Source organism: Borostomias antarcticus (genome assembly GCF_949987555.1).
Source record: "Borostomias antarcticus genome assembly, chromosome: 3".
In the NCBI taxonomy this organism is placed as follows: domain Eukaryota; kingdom Metazoa; phylum Chordata; class Actinopteri; order Stomiiformes; family Stomiidae; genus Borostomias; species Borostomias antarcticus.
The window spans coordinates 33,906,063-33,927,194 of NC_140236.1; the positions used below are offsets into that span (position 1 = coordinate 33,906,063).

General features: G+C 45.4%; 1 protein-coding gene across 1 annotated transcript; it reads right to left on the bottom strand.

Annotated features, from left to right (window-relative positions):
- Nucleotides 1–2,965: 2,965 nt before the first annotated feature.
- LOC311307042 (calcium/calmodulin-dependent protein kinase type IV) lies at nucleotides 2,966–17,159 on the bottom strand (the record flags this gene model as incomplete). Its single annotated transcript, XM_084435786.1, has 11 exons — nucleotides 2,966–3,466; nucleotides 3,726–3,878; nucleotides 5,238–5,364; nucleotides 5,661–5,736; nucleotides 6,266–6,340; nucleotides 6,643–6,733; nucleotides 11,435–11,507; nucleotides 12,622–12,704; nucleotides 12,888–12,950; nucleotides 13,032–13,110; nucleotides 17,053–17,159. The coding sequence occupies 11 exons, from the start codon at nucleotides 17,157–17,159 to the stop codon at nucleotides 2,966–2,968; spliced, it is 1,428 nt and encodes a 475-aa protein (XP_084291912.1).
- Nucleotides 17,160–21,132: the final 3,973 nt, after the last annotated feature.

Here is a 21,132-nt window from a genome sequence, read left to right on the forward strand (position 1 = left end):
ACCCAAAGAAAAACGTGACTTCGACCAGCGGGGGAACTGATGGCGCCACCTGGGTTAGCAGCCTGTGGTACGTGCCGGCGGAGGACTGGAACCCCTACAGTCACTACTGGTGTGGAGTTGTGCACGAAGGGAGATTGTATAGAAATGGGATGCGGCCCTTTTTATGCGAGGCGTCTGGCTGAGTTTATCACCACCATGTGAGGACTCAACAAAGCAGATGGTAGCCTGTGATGAAATTCCTTAAGGAACCATTGTTCTAATTGGATGAGTAAAATAGCATTTGAAAATATAACCTGTATGATTCTGTTATCTGTATACAGCAGAGATGGTCCTTCTTTTTAATAACTATGTACTCGAAGGGATGTTTTATACTGTAGTTAAAGGGATGTTTTATCCAATACTTCGCAGTTGATTCCTTGATTTCCCTGTTATAATATACATTACAAAGGTAAATTAATGTGAAAAATGTGTTTCGAGTACGACCTGGGGGGACCAAAGAGGCGGCACAGAGCGGGGGTCCTTTAGCCCGAGGGCGTGTTTATTCAGGGGTAAAAGGGGATGGAACGTGCAGGAGAGTGAATGGTGTGCTTGTAGTAGTGGATATGGGATGTGTAGTTGGCTATGTGTAGGGTGTAATGTCAGGACTATGTGTGGTTAACCAGTGAGTGCAAGGTGACAATTGGCGGGACAGGTGTTCGAATGTGCGTGTGTCCAGTCCGAGATCCGAAGGGAGGTCCGTGGGAGGAGGCGAGGGCGGTACCGGGAGGTCAATCCGAGGGGGTCCAAGGGTTCGGGGGTGGCTCAAGGGGGTTCTGGGGGGGTCAGTAGACACGCGGGCAGGGCAGGGGTTTGAGGGAGCACAAGAGGAGCTGAGGCCGGGGAAACACGAGAGGGAGAGGGTCCGTGGGAACAAAATCCCGTGGAAGACACAAACGAAGTGAGGCTGGGTTCGACAAAACAAAGCAGGCTAGTAAAGATCACACTCAAGGAGCTCGACTGTACCGTTAACATTTGGCTACGATCTGGTGACCAACAGCAGGTCTGGCGCTGATTGCCTAATGGAGACCAGCTGCGTCGTTGCCTAGCCAACGCTCTCCGAGAGCGCGCAGAGGTGGAGGGCTGGTCAGGTGTTGGGGAGGCAGAACGGGACGCGCTCAGCGCACGACCCACAACAAAATTGTTCAATTACATTTAATGAAGGTGTCTTTTGACAGTGTCTTGACAAACTGCATGGATTAACTATCTTCAACCAGAGATTATTTTCAGAAGAAAGAAAATAATGATGTTGGATATTGTAATGAGCTTCAAACCTGACTAGTTGCCTTCTCATTCCTAATCTTAACACATTCTCAGTCCTGGTCACAACACACTCTCAAGACAATATCTGTCTTCAAAATCAACATTTTATTTATTTTTAATATCAGTTCACAGCAACTACCAATGTGCTGTGTGGAGTATTTATGCAGAATACAGGACAATCAAATTTGATTTATTGTGATTATTGTGATATGGTAAAACATCCAAAAAGAATAGAATGTTGCACTCTACAATATACCCACCTGTACAATATATAGATTGGTCTATTGGTCTCAACATTTAGTTTTCTAAAATATATCATCCTAAAAAAAGATACAACTTTTTATTCTAGAAAACAGGAAATACCGAAATTACAAAACAAACACGTATTTCAACTACAATCGGGGTGTTTCCCTGCTAAATAAATACGTTGTCAATTCAATAAAAATAATAATAATAATAATAATAATAATAAGCAAAAACAAAACAGCTTTATACATCTTTTTGTAGATGCAAATGCATGATTTATACAGGTGTTAGCATGTCAGCAATATGTACAAGACTTACTATTTGGTTACTTACTATGATATAGTGAGAGAATGCATGACAGGAAGTGACTGTGTGACTGTGTGCGCGCACGCTAGAAAGAAATTTATTAGAAAATATGAAACCATTTCATTTTGATCATCCTATTTGATTTCTAGCTTGAGTTCCAATGGACTCAAGTCCAAAATGGATCCCAACACCAAAAGCCCCAACTCCAAAAGCCCTTGGCCAACCAAAATGAGGTTTTGCTCAGAAGTATTTGCCTGGCACTAGCAAAATTTAGTGGTGTAATAGAAAGGGTGTTTCACCTCATACGTCTTCAGACCTTTCTTTACAGAATTTGCTATCACTGGTTGGAAGCCCCTATACACAAAGAGGTAGAAAGTGCAGTAGTTGTGAGTGGGTATGAGGGTTTGAATTAAAGGATGTGATTTACCAGATCTTATGTTGTGTTTGTTTACTTACTGTAAATCATTTTCTCAGCAGTAAACAATTGGTAGTGTGTTTTTGTTATCTCTTTAGAATCAAAACAATAAACGTGCAAACATTAGGTCAGCAATAGAATAAATGTAAACAGTTTACAATACAGTTTGACTATATAAGCTCACAAATATATTTACTACTTGCAAGCTATGCAGTGCCAGAAGAGGGTGCTGTATGTATTCATGAGTTTGCATATGAAGTCTATAACCTTAATACAAAGTATGAAACCAGCCTATCCTTTCAAGTTGCCTTTTAAAGAAGCCCTAGGCCTTTCCTCGCTGGTCTCGTCTTGAAAATCAAAGGAAAAGAAGACAAGTTAAAGCAGGTTGCCCTGGCAACATAGTGGAGATCAAAGTCACTGACCAGCATCACTGATCCGTTTCGTCATCTCATACAAAGAGGGTCAAGAAATATAGAGGGATGCAAAACGAGTCCTTTATACCCAGAATCTAAAATAAAATGAGGACAGATCTTAAACAAATACATCCATTCTCCCTGCCTTCCTCCTCCAGGTCGTTTTCTCCGACCATTTCACAAGAGTCTCTCTCGCAACAGCATGATGGCAATTAGCCTCCATGTCCACCAGGAGGAGCTCTTGCTGCTTGTAGCAGTAGTAGTAGTCTTCGGTTACTGCCATTCACTAGCACTGGGCAGTCTTACTACCAGCAGAGTCCACTCCAAACCCGTTGCTGAGGCTTCTGGGGCTCGGCGGCGTCGTGGCTGATGTCTGGGAGCTAGGCGCGGCGGGGTCGACGGCGGAGCAGCTCCTCTGGGGCGCGCTGGGCCGGACCACCGCCGTTTTGGGGATGACCGAAATTTGCCGCAGCCCGTCGGCCTTGAGCGGAGGCCTGGTGGGCATGTGGCCCCCGGGGGCCACTGCTGTGGGCAGGGGAGAGAGGGAGGAGGCTCTGGGGCTACGAGGCAGTAGGGGACATGGGAGGCCAGGCTGGCTGTGGGACTGGGCCGTGTCCCCCTTGTCCTTGGCCTGGCCGGCCTCACCCTGGGGGTCCTGGGGGGGGTCGAGCTGCACACTGCCCTGGCGGGAGGATGTCTTATCGGGGCCCGGCATGTCACAGCTGTCGATGCGGCGCCGTGAGCTCTCGTGCATGCGGCTGGTGGCCACCACCGCCTTCATGGCAGCCTAAAACGGACACACACACATACACACACAAGTCAGAAAACATGGCACAATACTCATGGGTATACTGACAGCGGACTTATCCAAAATTACGCCCCCCCCCCGCCCCCCCGTCTCGCCTGCCGAGCCATCCGACTCCAACCCCGGCACACTCAGCGTGCACCCTGCGCAAGGTGCAGCGCGCGGCTACAGTGAACGCGCTCCTCCCAACAGGCTCCTCCCCCTCAGTGTCTCCTCCCCCTCACAGGCTCCTCCCCCTCACCTTGAGTTTCCGGCGAGCGTTGAACTCCTGCAGTTTCCTCTGGGTCGTATCCATGTGTGAGAAGCGGGGGGCCTTGCCCAGAACCCATGGATGCTGCAGGGCCTCCTGGACGGTCAGGCGCTTGTGAGGGTCCAGCACTATCAGCTTACTGACCTGGTGAGACACAGGCACTTGTGAGGGCCCAGCACTACCATCTTACTGACCTGACAGGGATTTGCAAGACTATGATATTTTGTACTTTTGGTTGTTTTGGACAAAAGTGTCCAAAACATATGTTAAATATGTGTTAATTTTAAATTTTATGTAAAATGTATGTGAGGCCTTGAGGAAATGATTTATGGATGCAAACCTTTTGGACTTTTATTTTTAAATTGTTTTCCTTAGCTTTTGTCCATCTGAAATAATGTAGGAATTGAACAGAACATACTGGCTTGCTTGATGGAATAACAGATGCTAATCAGGAATAAATTCTGACCATAATATGGGTCACGCTGTTTTTCAGAGAATTATTATTATTATTATCAACCTTTATTTTTACAGGTAAGTCAATCATACCAAACACATTGCATGTCGAGTTTGACATACATTATGGTACAGTGTAGCATCTGTTGTATTTAACCTTCATCATCATACATTCCAAAGGTATTCCAAAGACATTCCGTATAAGATAAGATATTACTAAATAAATCATAACTAGAAATGATGCTCAGAGAGCACAGACCTCCGCCCCTGAATGCATTTCATGGCTCTATGCATACCAAAATTGAATGGGTTCTAAACTGGCCCATGCTACACCTCTCCACCGAGTTTCATGAAAAGCAGTCTTTGTGTAATCCTAGTCCAAAAAATTTATGGAGATGAATGGCCCGTGGGTGGCTCGTGATTCACTGGGGTAGAGGTAAAAATGACTGGAGGTGAATGGGTGACTATTTGGCAAGCTCTGTGGGGCCCCCCTCGCGTCACAGCCGGTGGCAGGAAATGTGGCGCACTCTGGGCTTTCCCCCCGCACACCCCAGTCCAAAACCTGTGTCTGTAGCATCCCCACACAGGGTGCTGGCTTCGTTCTAAGTTTTGTTTCCATTTGTGGATCCGGCCCGTGATTCAGATGTACTCCAGAATTTCCTGGGTTTTAAGGTGGCCCATGATACACCCCTTAACCAAGTTTCATAGAAATTGGTCAGGTAGTTTTTGCGTAATCCTGGTTCAAAAAATGAACAGAGGTGAATGGCCGGCCATGTTAAGGTGGCCCGTCGGATGTGCTCCAAAATGTAATGGTTTCTAAATTAGACAATGCTACACCCTTCCACCAAGTTTCGTGAAAATCGGTTTTGTAGCTTTTGCGTAATCTTGCTAGAAGACAAACGCACACACGCCACTGAAAACATTACCTCTCGCCCGGCGCTGTAGCTGGGGCAGAGGTAAACAGACCAAAAATGAAACGCCTGCTATACACTAATACTATGCACCCAAGATCAAAGCATGTGTTTGAAGTATAGAGCTGGCCAGACCTACCAAATCCTTGGCGTTGAGGGAGACCTCATCCCACCAGGGGGAGACAAACTCATAATCACAGTTGAGGATGCGGCTGTACATGTACTGGTCTCCCCTCGGGTCAAAGAATGGTTCAAACCCACAGAGCCTGAGTGAGAGGCACACATTTTGGTCAGATTATTTATTTTCCACTCTTAATTCATCCTTTTTCTAACAGGTAGAGTACCTGCATACTTTCTTGTTTCCGATAAGAGTCTGCTAACAGACTTGCAAGAGCGAACAGAATTGAAGATCAATCCAGTAGAATAGAAAGAGGGAATCTAACATTGGATTAGATAAAGTGTCTAGAAAGAAGATCAGTTTGTTCTCTCAGCTGCCCACTCTGAGTACATACAGATCTTGGGAAGAGCTTTGGACAGGCTTCCAAGTGTTTTTTGGACTCACAGGATGTAGAGGATGACTCCCACGGACCACATGTCCACTTCAGGGCCGTAAGCATTGCCGCGAAGAATCTCCGGAGCTGAGAGGAGAGACGAGGAGCAGGCTGTCAGCTCTCACACGGACGGATGACAACACCATTGACTCATGCGGTATCACACCATCTAAAATTGACGATGTAGCTAGCCAATGTGTGTTTATCATAATAAACATGTAACGTCAAGCTGAAACAACCTACATCACAAACACTTTTGTTTTCATGCAAAAGTCACATTAACATTGGCTCTTAGTTCGTTCTCCACCGAGTTTCGTGAAATTAGGTCAGGTTGTTTTTGCGTAATCCTGGTTCATGGCTGGCCATGTTTGGGCGGCCCGTGGACCTGACCCGTGCTTCGGATCTGCTCCAAAAATTAATGGGCTCTAAGTTGGACCATGCTACACCCTTCCACCGAGTTTTGTGAAAATCGGTCGAGTAGCTTTTGCGTAATCCTGCTAACAAATGCACACACACACCCCTGCCACCGAAAAAATAACCTCTCGCCCTGCGCTGTCGCTGGGATGGAGGTAACAAGAACAACAACAACTTTGAAATAATTAAATTCAGAACTCACCACAGTATCCAGGTGTGCCACACACTGTCTTCATAGTGACTTGCTCATCAATGATCTTGGACAAGCCAAAGTCAGCTGGGGAGGAAGAAAACACATAATACCAGAGACCTGAGAGCCCACCCATGAAGTGCTGTGGTTCTGAGATGTGCCACAATGTCAGAACTTTTCAAATCAAGCAGTCAAATCTGTGTTTCCCCACAGCCACTCGGAAGCAGAATCCACTTTAGATGTCACATAAAATCCACTTTAGGTCACATGGGTTGAACAGTTCATATCAATTAATAAAAAAAACATTCCCTAAATGTAGGTGACTTGGTTGAGACTGTCCTGTATTCTGTTTATTTAGCTAGGGAGGTTTTCACTGTGTGTAGATTTACCAATCTTGAGTGGGGCGTCCACTGACAGGTCAGCGTAGAGGAGGTTCTCAGGCTTGAGGTCACGGTGTACCACTCCATTCTCGTGTAGGTACTGTTACAGGAAGAACAAACACAAGAACTCCATTCTCATGTAGCTATCGTCACAGGAAGAACAAACACACCAATCTCAGGCAGTTTATTCAAACACTTGGTCACCACAGTGTTTCTGCTATCAGATTCCATCTCTTCTCTTTCACAGTTGGAATCAAGACATCAACAGGACCTTGTTTCACTGTCAAAATGGCTCCCTCATTTCCCCACAGAACTGTTCTGAGTTTGACTACTGTATGTCCAGTGGCATCGTGACTGGTCAGGCTCTCTCTGCCCCACACTCCAAGCCAGGCAACGCAGCAGCACTAGTCGCTAGTTAACTAATGTTTGACTAGACAGGGTAGTAATCAGCTAAGCTGTAAAAACTACAGTATGACAGCTCTGTTATTCCTTACTGCCAATAATATATTTCTAAATTGCATGCAATAATATTCTTGTAATGTAACACAGTATCATTGCATAGAATAGCAACAATGCCATACCAATAATAGTACATCTTTGTATGTCAGAGAGAGGAGCTGCATTTAGGTATTTTATGCCATCGGGCTGAACAGTGAATCTACCCACCTCAGGGTTAGGTGGGCGAAATGCTTTTGAAACTGAGTTCCTTAGAAGTGGTTCAGATCACAAAGCATCAAAGGGTCCTTGGTTGAGTCAGCCCTTTTGAGCACGCTCAGAACCACGGCAACACATCCCTTACGCCGGTTACACAGAAAGGTGTTGAGTGGAGTCTGAACGGAGTGACATCTGTGCGGGCGTTGACGCTCACGCAGGGCAGGGAGAGAGTGCAAGATGGAGGCTGTAAAGAAGCTAAAACGGGGAGTGAATCATCGCTTGAACTGGAGGCGTCTGACTCAACCGGGGAATCGGCAGGATTCACCGAAAGCGTAAATGATAGTTCGGAACAGGACTCGACAGAGAGGTCCACTCCTCCCACCGTCTCCCACTGTACTTTTACTAAAGAAAAGCCTCTCTCTACCGCTCACAGGGTTGGCTACCGAACCCAGATGAGTCAAATGGTAAATGGACTGCACTTATATAGCGCTTTTCCACCTTAGCGGCACTCAAAGCGCTTTACAATGGCCTCTCATTCACCCATTCACGGTAGCTGCCATGCAAGGTGCTAACCTGCTCATTGGGAGCAATTTGGGGTTAGGTGTCTTGCTCAAGGACACTTCGACATGTGGACAGTCGGAGCTGGGATTCGAACCACTGACCCTTCGATCATTGAACGACCCGCTCTACCAACTGAGCTACAGCCGCCCTTCAAGTCAAGTCAAGGTTTCTGTTTCCGTCATTGGCTTCTCCAGTAGTAGTATTTCGGTCATTTCCTGGTGTGTTCTAGATTTGGAGCAGAGGAATCCAATTATCACATTCTAATGGCCTGTCTACGGAGGAAGTACGAAGCAGGCTGCCTAGCGCCAGGCCCACTAATGTCATCATTAACCCAACACAGGGCCAGGCGCAATGATATCCTCATTAACTGAACACAGGGCACTCAGCACTGGATCGAATTCAGCTAAAGTTGTCAGACAGCTCCTGGAAAACTACAGGCTGCAGACCATAGCTCTGGGGCACCCTGTTCTAGCACACCTGCGTCTGCTAGTCAAGTAACGCTGGTCGTCAGGGCCGTGGTTGTCTGAAGCACAAGTGTTAGTGCGCTTGAAACCTGGAACCTTCAAAATCAGCCGTGATTAAGGGCTGTTGCCACTAATTGTTAATTGACTGACAGTGAACAGGGCTATTTGCCTACCTCAGGTGGGGACGACTTCCAAGTGTGGGCGAGAGTCGACCCACACCTGATTACGACGTCTAACTAGGGCTGTGCCACAAGAAAAACTAACTTCACAGCTCTCACCCCTAAGCTATAGAAATAGCCCGGTAAATCAGACTAAATCAAATCTCATTGATCAAATTATAGTAAGTGTATATATATATATATACATATATATATATACAAGACATGAGGATACAATACTTCAGAACAGCAAAACAACAAGATATATAAGGTCAAACAACCATGTAGCTAGTCAGTGAGCTGGCCATCAGGTCCGTGGTTGTCTGAATCACAAGTGTTAGTGCTGTAATGAAGCAGAGCTCCCCTGGAAAGGGTTAAACCTGTGCCCCGTTACACCCGCCCCCCACCCATAGAGGCCATGCGGACTGACCTACAGTACCAACAGACCGTCAAAATATTTATCCAGTTTCCACGGCGACCCCTGCCGAGTCCAACCGCTCTCTCTTCACCACACACCTCCCCTGGACGTGCGACCACAGCGAAGCGACACGGGAAAAATAATTAGCCCGCCATCCGTGCTAAGTGGGCCGGCTTAACTGCTATTACTGTAGGTCTAATGGAAAAATATTCACTGCCCGACAGGCTGGTGTTGATGGTCCCCCTACTGCACAAACCTTCTGAACCCTGTCTCTCCTGAGGTCTGCTGGTGCTCTTTCTGCTGCGAGGGGACGCTAATCAGGGAATCATCCTCCATTAAGGACCACTTTGCCGGGGTGCTATAGCTGGCCGCGAAGGCCAGAGTACCTCTGCCATGACTCACAGCCGTGTCGGGCCGGGATAATTACGTTTGTGCCCAGAGGATCTGGACACATGTTGTTGTTTTTTTGACTCAGAAAAAAACACCAGGGGTTTATGGGAACAGTAGTCAGTGAAAGACCGAAGGAGTTTTAACTGTGAGGGGTTGAATGAGTTTTTAGCCTTATCTCTGCGCTTTGACAGGCAGCTGAGGATGAATCATATCGATCAACACTTTCTGGCTCTGCGGGACCGATTCATCTTTGCTCGTCACTGTGTTTGCAGCGAAAGGCGTGTGTGATATGAAATCACTTTCAGCACAGGCCTCCTTATCCTCGCTTGCTGTCATAAAAACCGCCAACGCAGTTGTCAATCTCCCGCTCAGAATCAGAATCCTGTTCCTCTCTGTCTCTCTCCAAACACACACACACACACACACACACACTAGAATTAAGATTAACAAACAAACATGGATTAGATGTATCCCACACGACCCGTGTGAAGCCTGCTTTAGAGACCAACATGCGCACTGGCGGGTTCGTTGTCACACAGGCTGGCAGTCATCAGGACTGTTACGTAACAGTAACAGACCTGTAGCTGTACGTAACGTTACAGCCCACACCCCTGCTGCCTCTCTTGGTCAGAAGATTAAAAGCGGGAAAAAATTGCGATGGCTCTCTGAGAGGATTATTCCACACTTGTAGCTCAACACACACATACGCACAGATACACACATTATACACACAGTCACATCTGCCTGTATCTCAGCATTGACTAATGACATCTGATGCACAGCTACCATCCAGAGAAACACACAGATTTTCTAATGTGTGTGTGTGTGTGTGTGTTTGTTTGTTTGTTGGTGTGTGTGTGTGTGTTCAGCCAAGTCTCTGTGCCCTAGGATTACAATACATTTGTATTTGAAAATAAATGCTCTGACACTAATCTTCTGGTTGACATTTATTCATTGGTGGCATTACTGTCGTAAACACCAAAATGTTGTGTAGTGGTATTTTCCACCATTATTGTTATAATAATTATTGTTATAATAATCATAATAATTATATTGTTATAATAATATTGTTATAATAATCCTCTTCTGTTTTTGTGCTTGGATATCATGCCTGCTCAACATGCCTGTGAGATGACTGTACACACAAGCCCTATGATACAATCTCAAATATTCAACTTTAACTCAGAGGCGATTGTATCAATCTTTAGGTATAGTATGTGTGTATAAAAGTATACACATTTCCTGCAGTGATTGTGAATACAGTAGTAGTCCATGGTTACTATAGTCCTGGGGGGTATTCCAGAAGTGGGGTTTAGTGAAAACTCAGAGTTTGTTAATCCTGTAATTCAGTTCAATCACAGGGTTAGCAAACTCTCAAGAGTTTTCACTAAACCCACTTTCTGGAAACCCCCCCAGGTGAGGAAAGTATGTCAGTCAGTAGGCAAGCATGTTCAACTGACCTATCACTAATCAAGCATGCTCAACTGACCTATCACTAATCAAGCATGTTCAACTGACCTATCACTAATCAAGCATGTTCAACTGACCTATCACTAATCAAGCATGTTCAACTGACCTATCACTAATCAAGCATGTTCAACTGACCTGTCAGTAGTCAAGCATGTTCAACTGACCTATCACTAATCAAGCATGTTCAACTGACCTATCACTTATCAAGCATGTTCAACTGACCTATCACTAATCAAGCATGCTCAACTGACCTATCACTAATCAAGCATGTTCAACTGACCTGTCAGTAGTCAAGCATGTTCAACTGACCTATCACTAATCAAGCATGTTCAACTGACCTGTTAGTAGTCAAGCATGTTCAAATGACCTGTCAGTAGTCAAGCATGTTCAACTGACATGTTAGTAGTCAAGCATGTTCAACTGACCTGTTAGTAGTCAAGCATGTTCAACTGACCTGTTAGTAGTCAAGCATGTTCAAATGACCTGTTAGTAGTCAAGCATGTTCAAATGACATGTTAGTAGTCAAGCATGTTCAAATGACCAGTTAGTAGTCAAGCATGTTCAAATGACCAGTTAGCAGTCAAGCATGTTCAACTGACCTATCAGTAGTGTAACGTATGTTCAACTCCAAGGCAGCTAAAGGCCAACCACTACCCAGCAGCCTGTCAGAGCCTGTGCAGTCTTACCGCTACGGCCTCCAGGATCTGTTTGATCACGTGGGCCGCGTCCCTCTCACTGTAGTAGCCCCTCTCCACGATCCTGGAAGAGCACAAGTAAACACTCATAACCTTTCATACTGATCAAACACCTCTTACCTGGATGTTCACTTCTGAGTCGATAGGATGAGCACACTGTTGCTGTGTAGCCCATCGTAGCACATAGTATTACATGATCTAAGAAGTCATTTACTAGTCGATTTGACGTTTTTCTGAGCTGTAACATAGATGTGCAGCTCTATGGGTTGTGGACTAGGTTTCCAAAACACTGATATAATGTATATTCTGTATACAAGTAAGTCCACTTGTCCACTGTCACAGTAACAGTTTGCTCCACCTTTAAAGTGGTCATTGTCGTGTTAAAAGATACTGGACTTTCAGAGAGAGCAGAGTGTGCTGCAAGTAATTCCATACACAAGTAATTCTATACACAAGTAATTCTATACGACGTTATACCATAATGAGAAGCACTAGAGGACCACCAGCGTCCGGCTAGTGCCTGCCAAGCAACGGTCCCATATTTATAGGTTCTCCAGCTGGAACCTGTGGTTAAACCAACCCACAACCCCTTATTCTGCCTCCTGGCAACAGCACTGAGGGTCGTTACTAATGTAATTTCCCATTCCCTTTGTACTCTGCATCTCAATAACGACCGGGTCATACATTGTGGCTAATGATGAGAGGGGAAATGGACCTGGGTCGTTGTGGGAGGGAATGGCTTCCACCAGGGTGAAAGCAGCTTGGACATGGATATGGAAGTTGAGGTGTGGTCGTGTTGCGTTGGGTGGTGCTGGGTGGGTGTGTTGTGTTGGGTGGGTGGGTGTGTATTTGAGGGTGTGTTGTGTTGGGTGGGTGGGTATGTATTTGCGGGTGTAAGGATGGGTGTATCATGTTGTGTGTAGTTGTGGGTGTGTTGTGTTGGATGGGTGGGTCTGTTGGGGGGGGGGGGTGTCATATTGGGTGGGTGGGTGTGCCGTGTTGGGTGAGTGGGTATGTATTTGTGTGGTGTTGGGTGAGTGGGTGTGTATTTGTGTGGTGTTGGGTGGATGGGTCTGTATTTGTGTGGTGTTGAGTGAGTGGGTGTGTAATTGTGTGGTGTTGGGTGGGTGGGTGTATATTTGTGTGGTGGTGGGTGTGTATTTTTGGGGTGTGAAGACCTGTCAAAGAGTTCGCCTCCAGTTACCAGCTCCAAGATGAGAGCGATGTCTGTCTCTTTCTCAAATATCTCTTTCAATCGAATCTGAGGTATAACAAGAGAACATTACCATTAGGTTACTATCACACATTGACGCAAGTGAATCATAAATACAGGTACATAGTTTATTGATTTCATTCTATAATGTTAAGCCTGCATTCTATAATGTTAAGCCTGCATTCTATAAGCCTGCTGATGAGGGTGATGAGTACAGAAATGACATCTTACAATATTGGGATGAGATAGACGCAACAGAACTCCGATTTCAGTCCGCACAATTTTCTTGTCAATCTGAAATGGAGAGAGACGAGATAAGCGCCCGCCAGCAGATATGATAAATCAACACCACCGGTCTATAAAATGGCTACTCACCGTCTTCTTCAGGACCTTGGCAGCATATGGCTTCTGAGTCTGTTTCTCCTCACAGCGAAACACCACTGACGTTGCCCCTCTGAGATAAAAAACAAACAACAAATTAAATTACAAACAAATTTAAATGTAAACATAACATTGACACTGTGAAATAAGTCACAGGTAGAACTGTAACCGTGTAGCTGGTGAAAAACGACCTGTTAGCCATCACTGACCATATTGGTAACACTTTAAAATAACTATCCCTTATAAATAGTTAATAGATCATCCACAAACACTTAGTTAATGCGTTAATAATGATGTGTTAAACACTTGTTAATAGTCCATTAATGATTTATATTTATCCCTTATGAATAACAACATAACAATCGCTTGTTCATGATCTATTAACTATTTATAAGGTGTAGTTTTTTATTAATCATTAACCGATTATTAATCAACGTTTAACACATCATTAATAACTGATTAACTAACAGTTTGTGAATGGTCTATTAACAACTATTTATAAGGGATAGTTATTCTCAAGTGTTACCAATAGATAGACGTTTTCATTTAGACAGGGAAGAACATAGTGAAACCAGATCTCTTTTAGAGATGTGCCCTGCTTACAAACAACATATACAACGATACAGTAGCAGAGTACAGAAAAATACCAAGTGGATTAAGTTAATGATCCATACGCAAGCTGTGGTATGAAATCTTCACCGTAACCCTGTTAATACAATACATGGCCCATTGGCAGGCTGTAGTATGTAACATCAGGCCAGTGGAGATCTCTATAGTAAACCATTAGTTATCCATGATGAAGTACAAGCCTACGGTAGATAAACCCCCCATGGAGAACAGTATGGATGAAAGCCAGTGATATAGAGCACTTGTCCACAGGAAGCAGAGCACTAAGTATGTGCTGAATCCATGAATAATCTGCTGGTACTGTCATGACCGGGCCGTCTCGTGTGGCCTGCGCTTTTTAATCTATTTTTAAATCTGCAGATAATACCCTGGCCAAATGTATATCTCTTAATTATGTTGAATTGCTGCTGAGGCAGCTGCACTCAGTGGCTGTGTGGGGTCTGAAGGAGATCTGAAGGGCTACAGTGTTGATAGCGCCTGCTAGCTTAATGTTATATGTACAATCTCCTTCTCTTCTTATTGGGGAAACAGTTGTCTGACTCAATGGCCTACCATTAGTGGCATGCTTTTCACAATTGTATGGGGCCCCACACCAACCATTAATGGTCAACACTACCTAGGCTAGTAGTATATTCTTTTTTATATTTTATGTACTTCTGAAACCCCAAATCCCCCCCTCAGTGATTACTAAAGTATCTATCTATCTATCTATCTATCTATCTATCTATCTATCTATCTATCTATCTATCTATCTATCTATCTATCTATCTATCTATCTATCTATCTATCTATCTATCTATCTATCTATCTACTGTATCTATCTATCTATCTATCTATCTATCTATCTATCTATCTATCTATCTATCTATCTATCAATCTAGTGATATATCTATCTATCTAGTGATATATCTATCTATCTAGTGATCTATCTATCTATCTATCTAGTGATCTATCTATCTATCTATCTATCTATCTATCTATCTATCTATCTATCTATCTATCTATCTATCTATCTATCTATCTATCTATCTATCTATCTAGTGATCTATCTATCTATCTATCTAGTGATCTATCTATCTATCTATCTATCTATCTATCTATCTAGTGATCTCTCCGTCCGTCCGTCCATCCATCAAGCATTCTATCAAACTCCTAACTAAATCACATTTATGTAAACTCTACAATACAAAGATGATCTGGAACAAAAAACACAATTTTGTTCTAAAGAGAAAATAATCATATTATCCATCACAACTGCAGTGTATTAGCCTACATGTTGGGTTTATGGCTAACAGACAACAATACCAGTGGAGTGACAGATAACAGATTAGCTAGTCTAGCCTACTCAATAAAAGACTAACAAAAACAAAAAAACAAAGAAACGAACAAAAACATGTTACAGGCTGACACCAAACAGCGGAGGCCTTTTCAAAAATGTGAGGGGGACAATTTAGCTTCCGACACCCCCATCCTCCCCAGACGGTGAGGTTCTGAGTGCAGCAACGCTGCCAGTAGGCTATGTTCTTCATCCCCTCCCTTGGTGGAAGGAATTCAACTGGAGACTTCCAGACTGAAGCTGTAAGTGTAGATACTTCTACACAGGCCTACATGGAGCAGGGAACAGAAACAGAAGTACCAGTGATGCTACTGAGGCTGACCTGATCTGTTTCCAGCTGTCCTACTGTCAGGCTCTCTATCAGTCATGGCTCTATGTCTCCTAGCCAACCAGGACGCCCTCTATCAGTCATGGCTCTATGTCTCCTAGCCAACCAGGACACGCTCTATTAGTCATGGCTCTATGTCTCCTAGCCAACCAGGACACCCTCTATCAGTCATGGCTCTATGTCTCCTAGCCAACCAGGACACCCTCTATCAGTCATGGCTCTATGTCTCCTAGCCAACCAGGACACCCTCTATCAGTCATGGCTCTATGTCTCCTAGGCAACCAGGACACCCTCTATCAGTCATGGCTCTATGTCTCCTAGGCAACCAGGACACCCTCTATCAGTCATGGCTCTATGTCTCCTAGCCAACCAGGACACCCTCTATCAGTCATGGCTCTATGTCTCCTAGCCAACCAGGACACCTGGCAGCACGGTGGCTCAGTGGTTAGCACTGTCGCCTCACAGCAAGAAGGTCCTGGGTTTGAATCCCGGTCGTTCCAGGTCCTTTCTGTGTGGAGTTTGCATGTTCTCCCCGTGCCTGTGTGGGTTCCCTCCGGGTACTCCGGCTTCCCCCACCATCATAAAGACATGCAACGTATGAATGTCGGTGGTGGTCGGAGGCCGTAGGCGCTGATTGGCTGATTGCCACGCTTCTGTCAGTCTGCCCCAGGGCAGCTGTGGCTACAGATGTAGCTTACCACCACCACCACCGTATGACTGTGTCTGAATGAATACTGGACTCTGTAAAGCGCTCTGGGTATCATGAAGGGCGCTATATAAATCCAAATTGATTGACCTCTCCTTGAATGTGAACCCCTAACGACTGTGTCTGTGTATTTTTCGTGGAGTGCACATCAAGGAACTACACATCAGGAAGCCTATGGAACCATCATAAACCCATCAGAAAGGGAACAACGCACTAGGATACTTTTACATGTAGTCTGACGGATACCATACTATATAAAAGATGAGAAAAGGGCTAGGCTACATCTACTACGGCATATCAACATATGTTGGGCCTTCTCTTATCTCCCTTGACGCAGTATGATGATTTAGCATGGTGGTTCGTGTGGCATACTGTATCCTATAAGCTTTGTTGGGATTAGATGTAAAAGCTGTTCTGCATTTAAAAGGCATGATTCCCTGGGAGAGCAGAGCGCACTGCTTGTGTCCAGAATTGTTTATGCTCAACCAGTCATCAAATCAAACGCATAAAATAGCTGGGGGCTAATGGCAACTGGATCTGTTTGTCCTTCCAAACATTGACACTTGAGTAACTCACTAATTGTGGCAAAAATATGAACCGTCGACCTGGACTTGAATTAACTGCGGGGTCTGGAAAGGTCAGGGGTCAAAGGAGATTCAGTGATGTAAAACCCTGGGAAACGGACCGCAACATCTGTTTCCTGCCTGTACTCACAGTAATCCCCTTCCCTCACGTTTCTCTGGGTTCTAGTCCTAAGCCAGTGACCTCATTTACCATGCATGATAGTCCATCTCCCAAGCCAACAGGCCTTCACGTCACATGGTGTGCCACACACATGCGGTCTCATGAAGCACATTTGCTTATTAGTTGAGAGAGGGACAGTGCCAACAACCGGCCTATACATATGACCGAATACAAATGCAACACGGAATGTGCACCATACAGGGTAATATACTGTACTACATATATCAGTTCAGCAACTGGACACTGATAGGCTGAAACAACAGCACGCTACTACCTGCCCAGTTCCGGCCCCATGCTGTAGAACTCCTCCACGGTGACGTCTCGTCGCGAGCCGTCCACCCAGTATTCCACGGGGCTGGCACCGCTGCGTGAGGTGGGCATGGTGGCCGGTCAAACACACACACACGCACGCACGCGCGCGCGCGCACACACACACACACACACACACGCGCACACACACACACACACACACGCACACGAGGATCCCCGAGGAGTCCGAAACCCGCACTTGTCTTCTTTTGAGGATGTTCAGATTAAGTAAATCGAGGAGAATGCATAATCTTGTTCAAAAATCCCCCATGCCAGAGTTCCATGGGTGCAATCGTGATAAAAAAAAATAAAAAAAGTATTTGGTTTTGTCAATATTTACAACCCAGCTGTACTGAATTTGTAACAAATGCAGATGTTATTGTTTCCTTCAAAGCGAATATTAAAATGTGTGTATTTAGGACTATATGGCAGGCCTAGACAGACATGCTATGGGTAGGCTATTCAAAAAACATTCATTAAAACACGTTGACTAATGTTCAGTATATAAAAAGCCATTACACAAATCCATGTGTGCACAATTGTAGTCTACTTGAAGTTGACTGCATCATGTCCAGATTTGTCGCTGCTTCCACGGGCCCTCGTCTGAGGGAGCATCCTCAAGCCTCCACTCTAATCTTCGGCATCACCAATCCGTCTGATGAAAACGATACTGTAGTCTACCCTAGTCTAGAAAAAATGGAAGATATCTGAAATTGTCTAAGACAAAAACAGCAGTGACAACATCCCATGGTCCGAAATGGAAGCGCTCGCGATAGGATTGCGAATTCAATTCGATCTGCCAGACTTGTCCTTCCACAACAGAGGCAAATGAATATTATTTTGCAGCATAAACGTCGGCTGCAGAAGCTTAATAATGCCCGTCCATCCAACGCTCCATACCGATCTCCGATAGCCTTCTCGGCTCGGGAACACATATGTTGTGGTGGTTAGGGTGTATTAGTGTTGGGAGGCTGAGGGTGGATGGGTGGGAGGTGGCGAATGGGGGAAATCTGTAATCTCATCTCCACGCCCTCCACATATTCCTCCCAATCCGTTGCATTCAAAGCAAACACAATCTGCGCTGCAATTGGAAGTTCATCAGTCAATCAAAATCTCTAAAACCCCGTCCATAAGGAATCGGCTGCTGCACGAAGGACTACCCGGAAAATAGGCTACGCCACTGCTTTCGAAATTTGTCATCAACACCAGGTTTCTCTCGCTGAGGTGCGAGGGAACCACGTGTATATGATGCCAAAATCGGATAGTCGATCAAAAAGCACCCGCTTCCCACCGGACTACCCCCTCGCTTCAGCACCCTGGACAGCTCCCACGAGAATAAGCACGTAGCAGCGGTCTCCACGCACGACGAACGTGCTTTTATTTAGAATTCGCTGTAAAAACGTGCACAGGTGGCTAGCCAGAAAGTATGGATCATTTCCATCACTCATAGCTAGTAAACATCGTTGAAATATAATAGCTCAGCAAAGCAGTGAAAATAAAACTTACAACTCAGTCAGACCATCTTTTTTAGGTTGAACATCGGGTGTTTGGATAACAACAGAAATTATGATAATTGAAGAGTTCACACAGTCCACTGGAAATCGCAATATATAACAAATACAACAATCACAACAAAAACACAAAACATATGCTCAATGGATTAGTGAAGCCGTATTGAGCCCGACACAAAGCTACTGTAGGGCTCTGAGTGTACGTCCTGATGGTCAAAGTTCAAAAGTTGAGACTCGAGCTTGTTGTTTGTCTCAGTATGTGTATGTATGTTTGTTTGTGTGTGTGTGTGTGTGTGTATGTGTGTGTGTGTGTGTGTGTGTGTGTGTGAGGGCGTGTGTGTGTGTGTGTGTGTGTGTGAGGGCGTGTGTGTGTGTGTGTGTGTGAGTATGTGTGTGTGTGCTTTCCTCCCACAGTCAGTGACATTGTCACTATGCGAGACTGTACTAGGATGGGCTGTTGGTCTCCACACAGGCCTAGATCTTTAAGCAATCTTTGTTTGTCCACCATCGTCCAGTTGACCTGTATAAATCTCCATGTTGTTAGCTGCCCAAGCAGCCAGGTTTTCTCCATTGGATGTATTGGTGCTGTACCCCCACTCCTCGTGCTGGCAATTAAAGTCGTCAGCATAGAGGCAGGGGTGGGGGAAGACTGGGAGATACGCTGGTGTGATTCGTGAGGGCGCTGCCTTGTAGACGTTGACGATTTTAAGGCCGGCAACGTCCGCGTGCAACCACTCAATCTCCGAGCCAGTCGGAGATTGGTCGACGAGAGTCCAGTTCAACCTTTGGTGGATGAACGAAGCGAGGCCATGCTTCCTGCTTAGGATAGACCCATCTAGAGCGAAAGTTGGGAGAACTAGCTTATCTGCTGTTACGCAGTGGGTCTCTACCAGCTCTGTGGCCTAGTGGTAGAGTGTCCGCCCAGAGACTGGGAGGTTGTGGGTCCGACCAAAGACTATAAAAATGGGACCCATTGCCTCCCTGCTTGGCACTCAGCATCAAGGGTTGGAATTGGGGGGCTACATCACCAAATGATTCCCGAGCGCGGCACCGCTGCTGCTCACCGCTCCCCCAGGGGATGGGTCAAATGCGGAGAACAAATTTCACACACTCAGGTGTGTGACAATCAGTGGAACTTAGTCTTAGTCTCCTGGAGGAGGATGATGAGGGCCTTGGTGGTGCAGGTCAGGTGCTCGATGACGTCGATCTTACTGGGGGTGAGCCCTTCGGTGTTCAGCTGAACACCAGCCCGGGTTGTGGTCCTCAGTTGGCAGACTTTGCTTCGCAGCCACTGACGGGGGGCACCACGAGAAGGTGTCTGCCTCACACCCCAAACAGACATGCTGACAGTTGCGCCAATAGGAACATCCCTCTTGGAAGGACTGTCAGCGCTCCTTTGAGGAGTGAGTTTCACCAGCTACTCCATGTTTCACTTGGTTACATGTACAGCATAACTAAATGCACAAGAGATATTGTTTCCTATCAAATTAATCAATTTAATGTTCATACATTTTAATTGAATCCACCGGAGTTTGTCTGTTGCCCCACTTCTGAGCCAAAGTCCAAAAAATGAATGGGAAGTGAATGGGGGGCCGTGTGCTTGCATGAAATGACAGGTATTGCTGGATTCGTTAGGTTGAGGGTTTTCAAACTCCGTGTCTCTGTGACCTTCCCACATTGAGATATGGCCGTTTCAATCCCACCCATTTACGATGAATGGGGGAGTTCTTCTAGTCCAAAAAATGGAGGTGTCTGTGGGTGTCTGTGTTTGGGCAGCTCTGTGGCACCCCCTCGGGTTGCAGCCAGTAGGGGGCAGTCCATGGCACCACGGGCTTTCCCCCTGCACACCCCAGTCCTCTGTCTCTAGCGCCCCCACACAGACACGGGGAGCTGGCTTTGTTTGTTTTAATTTGTGGATCTGCACCGTGAATTCGATCCATTTCAAAATGTATAGGCTCTGTGCACCAGCTCCACTACTTCCTGAAAGTCACTTGGCATCTTTATTTCCTGTCCTATATGATTGGATTAAGTGATTAATCAAGTGTGCGGCAGACCCAGCGCACACCTGATTAATCACTTAATCATTCCCATGTTACACCCCTCCACTAAGTTTCATAAACCTTGGTCTGGTATAGTTTTTGTGTAATCCTGCTTACTAACAGAATCACTAACAGAATCATAGAATCACACATGCCACCGAAAACATTACTCTCCACCTAGTGAGTTCGTTCTGGGCGGAGGTAATTAAAATAGAATGCCAAGGCACAGTGCAGAATGAACTGTTGAAAGACTGCTACCAGCTACACCACCGGAAAGGGATTCGGTTGCATGGGTGGGCGATATTAATGCTTAGAATGAATTTAACCAATTCAACTCGCTTACGTGTGCAAAACATACGTAAGCAGACGATCTATAATTTATGTCCTTGTCTTGTGTCTTAAATGTAGTTTCATTTTGTGTCTCTGCAGTCCTTTGTTTTTGTTTGTCTCTTTTTGTACCTGGGCTGCGCCCCGGGCTGATGTAACAGTTGGTTA